General features: G+C 46.1%; 1 protein-coding gene across 44 annotated transcripts in view; it reads left to right on the top strand.

Moving 5' to 3' along the window:
• The window catches only part of LOC121700697 (myosin-binding protein C, fast-type-like), a 39,822-nt gene extending 36,621 nt beyond the window's left edge, over positions 1 to 3,201 (top strand). For all 44 annotated transcript variants that reach the window (XM_042083861.1, XM_042083855.1, XM_042083854.1 and 41 more), the window contains 2 exons: positions 1,053 to 1,239; positions 3,013 to 3,201. In XM_042083861.1, the coding sequence (XP_041939795.1) occupies positions 1,053 to 1,239; positions 3,013 to 3,044 (219 nt within the window). In that variant the 3' untranslated portion in view covers positions 3,045 to 3,201. The remainder of the gene's footprint in view (positions 1 to 1,052; positions 1,240 to 3,012) is intronic.
• Positions 3,202 to 8,083: the final 4,882 nt, after the last annotated feature.

Here is an 8,083-nt window from a genome sequence, read left to right as displayed (position 1 = left end):
CGTCAAGGGCGAGGGTGCGCAGGCGTCGCCCCAAGTATGCCACGCCAGACGGGCACTCGGTCAGGGCATCATAAACATAGATCATCTCAGAGGGGGTCGTCAGGGAGGTTTTATGTATTGTTGTTTAGCTGCCATGACTGCAACATTTATTGCCCTCTAAAAGGAGCATTTACAGGCATCAAGCCCTTTTTTTACTCAAGACCCCCAGGTGTACTCAAGGGGTGGATGGATGGATGGATGGATGAAGCATGGTGCTGGAGCAAAATAAACCTTTCGAGAGGTTTGAGTTACGACACGCTGATCTAATTTCACTGCTTCATGACTGACGTTGCATAAGTAGCCTTTAATTCTGACCCCGATACGAAAACTCATGAAACATAAGCCACGCGGATTATCCCGCAGATGTATCGGGTGGCCCAGTAATATCATATAGCAGCCGTTTAATATGGAAATTGAGGAAGGAGATCGCATGAAATTGGACACTCCGTTTTTATAATGACTATTTGGAGCGATCAGACCCCCCACCTCCCAGCCACCACCCCACTCAGAGCAGAGTGATGAGTTCATCACTAACTTCTCTCTTCTCCTCTGTCTTTCTCTGAATAACTCTCCTTCTCTCTCTATCTCTCTCTCTCTCTCTCTCTCATGCGCTCACACATATATCATTTCGCTAATCCCTTCAGTGTCTGTCTCTCTTTCCCCTTACATATACATTGCTCTTTAATCAAATCCCTCTCCTCTATCTCTCTCTGAACCTGCATATTCACTACATCTCTTTTCTCCTCCTCAAATCCCCTGTCTCTATCCCTGTCTTCACCTGTTTTCACACCTGGCTCTCTGAAACCTCCTCCTCCACACATACATCCTTCTCTTCTTCAGACCTCTTCCTATATATGGATATTTCCATGTTTTTTCATCTACATCATCCTTTTTGTCTCCTTATAAATGTGCATATCTGTGCAGTCTGTCATTCTATACATCCCTTTTTTCTTCATGTCCCCCTTCTCTCTCTCTCCATCTCTGCCTCCCTCTCTCTCTCTACCTCCACCCAGCCAAAGATTATCTGGTTGAAGAACAATATGATCCTTGGCGATGACCCCAAGTACCTGATGATGAACAACCAGGGCGTCCTGACACTGAACATCCGCAAGCCGGGCATGTTCGACGGGGGCAAGTACACCTGCCGGGCCGTCAACGACCTGGGCCAGGCCGAGGTGGAATGCAAACTGGAGATCAGACGTAAGTACCCACGGGCGCCTCCGAGGGTCTCGCCTCGCGGCTGGCTGGTCCGGCAGCCCCCTCTGCTGGTGTGCTGTGGTAGTGCATTCATACGCCCCACTACAGCATAGTGAGGTGTTATTTTCTGCTTAGTGAGTGATATTTCAGGAGAGGTTATATGGAAAAAGAACAAAATGAAAGGGAGTGTTAAAACATATAACAAAAAAGACAAACAGTGAGAGACACACTTACGATTTAGAATTTTTTCACAAAACAATCTGTGAAATCAAATCAGTTGTTAGAACCATTTCAACAAATCACAGCCAAACAGATAGACAGACAGACAGTCAGAAAGACAGACATGCAAAGACAGGGATCTGAAGAATCTGAAGATGAACATCGTATGGCAGATGTAAGAGAGAGAGATGGACATGGGATGGCAGATGTAAGAGAGAGAGAGAGAGATGGGCATGATATGGCAGCTGTAAGAGAGAGAGATGGGCATGATATGGCAGATGTAAGAGAGAGAGAGAGATGGGCATGATATGGCAGATGTAAGAGAGAGAGAGATGGGCATGATATGGCAGATGTAAGAGAGAGAGAGATGGGCATGATATGGCAGCTGTAAGAGAGAGAGAGAGATGGGCATGATATGGCAGATGTAAGAGAGAGAGAGATGGGCATGATATGGCAGATGTAAGAGAGAGAGAGAGATGGGCATGATATGGCAGATGTAAGAGAGAGAGAGAGAGATGGGCATGATATGGCAGATGTAAGAGAGAGAGAGAGAGATGGGCATGATATGGCAGATGTAAGAGAGAGAGAGATGGGCATGATATGGCAGATGTAAGAGAGAGAGAGAGATGGGCATGATATGGCAGATGTAAGAGAGAGAGAGAGATGGGCATGATATGGCAGATGTCTCTTGATGTGCTCATGGGCAGTGCAGTGGGGGGGTATGGGGAGAGCACATCCTTTTCCAACACAGAGCACTGCATCCCTGCCCCCTCCCCCTGCTCCCTGTCCCTCTCTAAACTCTCCTCTATCCATGCATGCACACACACACACACACACACACACACACACACACAGTGTTCATCTGGGAAAGAGCCATGTCCTCTCATCCAAGGGTAAGCGTGTGTGTGTGTGTGTGTGTGTGTGTGTGTGTGTGTGACAGATAGCCCCGTGGGGAGAACCGTATCCCTTTGCTCCTGTACCCAAATCCCAGGAGCTAGGAGTGCAAGCATGAGTTTGTGTGTACCTGGACAAAATGTGTGTGTGTGTGTGTGTGTGTGTGTGTGTGTGTGTGTGTGTGTGTGTGTGTGTGTAATTGGGTTAGTGTATAACTGGATAGGTGTTTGTGTGTATAATGGCAGCATGAAAGTCACCCTGCATAAGCCTCTTTCAGGGAAAGTTTGGAAGGATGCCTGCATGCCTGTGTCTGTTTAAGAATGGACTGAGACACACTGAGAGAAAGAAAGAGAGAGAGAGAGAGAGAGAGAAAGGGAGAGAGAGAAAGAAAAAAAATCCTATTGTTAGAGAAGTTACTGGCTTGAACAGAGAAACAGAAAAGAGAGTTCAAGAGAGAGGGGGAGAGAGAAAACACACACAGACACACAAGTAGAAAGCAGACAGACAGACAGACAGACAGACAGACAGAGGCAAAATAAAAGCTAATGGGACTGTCTATTCACATCTGAAGCACAGTGTTTGTGTTTCGATGTACAGTATGTTTTGTGTTTTTGTTTGTTTTCTGTTTATGTTTACCTGTTTGGTGTTTTCCCACCTCCTCAGCACAACCCCCAATGGAGGAGAAGAGGAAGTAAGAGACATGGCGAACAGCAGCAGCAGCAGCACTGACAGACAAACACAAAGAGCTTTAGAGGAGCTTTAGAGGCAGCACAGACACACACTAGCACGACTGGTACCGTGTCTGATATAACACTTGAACATTCAGAATAAACGTATGTAATAATAACAATGGCTCTGGTGTCCCAGTTCTCCTTAGTCTGTCCACTGATTATTTTGTCTATTTTGTCTGTGATTTTTGAAATTAAGAAAGAAGTTCAGTCAGGGAACTCTACACTGGTTAATGAGCCATCCATCCACTCATCCACTGATTAATTGACCCCTGTATATATACTACACTCAAGAAAATCAATCACAGATATATATAACCTCATCCACTCTTATTTCGGCTTGAACATGCTATAAGTAATCACGTCTTTGAGAGTTATAAATATTTGGAGTTTTCCTAATTTAGGTTTTATTTCTCTCAACTCTATTTACTTAATAGTATATAGTACTATATTATAATATTATATACAATATCTAATATGTGTTTTTTAATTGGTGTGTAGGCTATTATAAGACACTCGTAAGACACTCTCCCAAATAATGGTCCATGGATTCATAGATATTGTTTTCTTGACCATAAGAATAAGCATTGATATGTCAGCCATCATTTCAGCTATTTGCAGCACATGAGTTGGCCTGGCTGCTTCAGTTGGACATCTGTCTCGTTGGTGGCCTACTCAGAAAAGGGTAGAGTGTCAGTGTGACATTCAGGTTATTAGCTATGACCATATTACCAAGTCTAATGCCTTCTACACTCCCTGAGAGAGAGAGACTTTCTAACAGGTCACATTTAGGGAACGTGCTTAGACTGAGTGAAGTCAAACGTATTGTATCCTGCATATGCATTAAATTATTCCATTAAAACAAAACATGCATACTACACATACTCACACTACATACGAACATTATTCAGATTCAGATATACATTTGCACAATACATTTTGGCATGGTGCTACACCCTTGGGAATCATGCATAATGTAGTACATACTGACAACATGTACACTGAATTCGTTTTGATGAGAGCATCTGCTAGACGAGTGATTAGATAACAAATGCCTGAGCAGATCTACTCAATCTATGTTTCTAATCTGCATTCCCATAACTTTACTGGCCTGCGTAACAACACAAAGGGAAACTAACAGTAGCAGTGGACTCTGCAAATGTTAATAACCATAAAACTGTGTAAGATGTACTCAGACCATGTGTCCCAGCATTAGCAATCAGTGTTGCCCAAAATGTAGCCATCTGCTAAAAGGCAAGGCGGTCGCAAAAGAACAGCTGCCCCGACCGAATGTTGCCGTCACTACTTGTCACCAGTAGAGGGGGATAGCGGTGCGCTTCGTCGTCTCCCCTTGAAGAGCTCTGTGGTGCTCGGTGCTTGTTCCTCGTTGCTCGTTCTCCCAGCGGTTTTTAGGGAGGTGGAGGAGGCCAGAGAGTGATGGAGCCGCGTCCCTCGGTGGCATATGGGAGAGTTTAATTAAAACCCTTTTCAATTGAATCTTTGATCTCATTTGCCCACGCTTAATTAACACATATCAAATTAGGTGCAGCCTTTTAGAATAACGCTGAAAGATTGAGATTTTCAACCACACAGTTGTTCACTTACTGAGTCGCTCACACACACACACACACACACACACACACACTTGCGTGCTCGCTCTCACATGCAGACTCTCAGGTAATTGTTGAGTCAAGGCAGTCGATTAAAGTCACATATGCTCCAGTAGAGCACTTACAAACACACGCACACACACACACGCACACACAGCAATCACTGCAGAGCCTGTAGAATACATTAGGATTCACAAATGCCACAAATTTCACACACACATAAGAGACATGCACTAACACACACATGATCATTGCATAGGCTACCTCCAACTACTCCCCTCACCCCACCACACACACACCGCAAACATACATACTCACACTACCTCATCCAGTCAAACATATATCCACTTCGCACCATACAAGTGTTTACTAATATCAACTATGAGGATAAAAATATGTTTAGTGATGTAATGTCTAGGCCGATAAAATAATCACCATGGTTTCCAGAGGTTCCCATGGTAACTGAAGAGGCTGAAAATTCAAACTGAATTAGGAGAGAAAAAGAGAGAGAGGGGGAGAGAGAGAAAAAGACACGGAGCAAAGGACAGAGGGATAGGAGGAGAGGAAGAAAGGAAAGAGCGTAAGACTATAGCAGGAATCAGAAATGAACTCATATCACACTGCAGTGGGTGAGACAGACTGAGAGAGAGAGGGAGGAAGAGAAGGAGAGAGAGAGTGAGAGAAGGGGGTGGGCTATTTTGGGTTTGCCGTTGCCATGGCTACTGTAAGAGACCTTTAGAGCTCATGGACTGAGCAGCTGTGTGAATCTAGCAACACATGCATGTGTGTGCACGCACACATACACACACACACACACACACACACACAGACTCATCTCTCCTAAGACTCTTGATGATGCTGCTTGCTACTGTACGTGGTGTCAGGTCAAAATCGTTTCACACTTTCTGTTTAGTACCATCAACGTGAATGCATCCTTAGCCACTCTCTCTCTCTCCCTCTTTCTCTCTCTCCTTCCTCTCTTCCTCCCTCTCTCTATGTCTCTCTGTCTTTCCTCCTCTCTCTCTCTCTCTCTCCCCCTCTCTCTGAAGGACAGAGGTATTCCCACATTTCTCCGTTGCTATGGCAACACTGCAGTGTGAGAGAGAGGGGGGGAGAGGCAGGGGGAGAGAGAGAGACAGAGAGAGAGAGAGGACAATGACAAGTAAGAAGTGAGGTAGAGAGAGACAGAGGGAGGGAGAGAGAGAGGGAGAGATGGAGGTATACAGAGGGAGAGAGTAAAGGAGAGGGGGGAGGGGCAAAGACTAAGGAGAATATAGAAGACATGCTTGCGCTAACACCATCACACACACACACACACACACCCTCGATGTCTCTCTCTTGGACATTATACAATGACATACAGAATGCTACATACACACCGTTTACACTCCCAGATAATGCTATGCATAGGCACACACAGAGAGACACATACACACACACACGCATACGACTTCCAGACTTGTGAACAGAAGGTGTACAGTCATACCCACACGTTGCTCATAAATGTTACAAAAATACATCCATACTGAACATGCTCCATACACAAACTCTCTCTCTCTCTCTCTCTCTCTCACAGAGATCACACATACGAATCACACATACGAATACAGACCCATCACTGACTCACACTCCAAATCTAAATACTTAGGTACCATGTTCCGTGCAAAAAGATGCACACACAAACAGACACATGCACACGCATACTACACACACACTCACACTCACAAAGACACACACATAGTCACATACACTCAGAAAGTCAAACACACACACAGACACAAACCCTCTCACACTGTACGCATACACACACACACACACACACACATCAACGGCACTAGTTTAGCTTCATGTATAGTGATGGCGAGGGACCTCACTTGCCCACCCCCCCACCTCGCGCCACTCATCGCCGCTGCCAGGGCTGGAATCTGGCCACGCCGGCGGAACAACAACGCCTGTGGAGCTTTCCGGAATTCTTGGCACACGGGGGCCCCTCCTGATTAAAATCCAGCCGCGCCGACACTCCGACACTCCTCCGCCGCCGCACCTACACGCCAGAAGCGTCCGTGCCACACCGCCCGTCCATCCACGCCTCGCTCCCCCCCCCCATCCCCCCCCCCCCCGAGGCCCCGTCGACCGCTTCGGATCTGCCAATGCCATATAGAACCTGTTGGCACGGCGGCAGTGGCGTGCCGGTCCGCACAGTCCAGGAGAGGGACGTGGCGGCGCCAACGTGCCGCGGCGAGGCAAAGAGGATTTACGACGGGGGTGGCAATGTGATGGGCTGACGTACGGGGAGGACATGATGATAACGACGCTTATGAGGAAGATAAGAACAAAAAGACACTTCCACATATTCATCAGCAGAGAAGACTCTTACACACACACACACACACACACACACACACGCACGCACGCAAGCACGCACGCGCAACTAAAGACAACTAAACACACCAATACATACACACACATATTCACGTACTGAAACACACACAGAAGCCCATGCAGAGGCCTGTTTGTTGTCGCTGTAACAGGGTCCATCATAATCAATTTCGTCTTCCAGGTTCCAGGGGGAACAGAGAGAGGCAGCCCCATGAGAACCACATGAGAACCCAATGAGCTTTTATTTTGACGTCTTCCTCAGTAGGGAGGTTAAGTCCTCACGTATCCCTTTGCAATTCACATGCATGCGCACACACACACACACACAAACACACACACTTAGGACACACACATAAAACACCTATCAACCCCCCCCTACCCACACACACACACACACACTCCCACAGATCAAGGCATCCATCATCACTGTAAATACCATTTATCATATTGACTTTGCCCTTGACACTGGTGAGGCAGTTGTTCTTTAAAGTGTAGTGCACTGTGCCATTATGCGGATCCTGATTTTTGGCAAACAAAAAAAATAATTGTCTGTGGTCTGAAAAGACCCCGTATCACTCATCACATTGTGCGAAAGTACAGAGAGAAACACAGACCTGCATTGTGCAAGTGTACAAAGTGTACAACGCGAAGTCAGTCTTTGGAAGTGTGTGACTGTGTCAGTGTGTGTGTGTGTTTGTGTGTGTGAGTTCTGGTGACAGCTGCACAAATGTGTGCACTATACATTATGTAGAGGACGAGAGAGGAAACCTAACAGACAGAGGGAAGCTGAGATGCTATTCTATTGTTTCTCCTCTTGCACACAAATGTGTTTTGTCTCTGGTTCTTTGCAGAGGTGCTTTGATCTTGCCACTAGACACAGAAATATGTGTGTGTGTGTGTGTGTGTGCATGTATGTGTGTGTGTGTTTGTGTATCTGTGCATGAGTCTGAGAAAGAGAGAGAAAGAGTGTGTGTGTGTATGTGAGAGAAAGAGAGAGAGAGAGAAAGAGATGTGTGA

This window comes from Alosa sapidissima, chromosome 24 (assembly GCF_018492685.1).
Source record: "Alosa sapidissima isolate fAloSap1 chromosome 24, fAloSap1.pri, whole genome shotgun sequence".
Taxonomy (NCBI): Eukaryota; Metazoa; Chordata; class Actinopteri; order Clupeiformes; family Clupeidae; genus Alosa; species Alosa sapidissima.
This window is presented reverse-complemented; position numbering and strand designations above follow the sequence as displayed.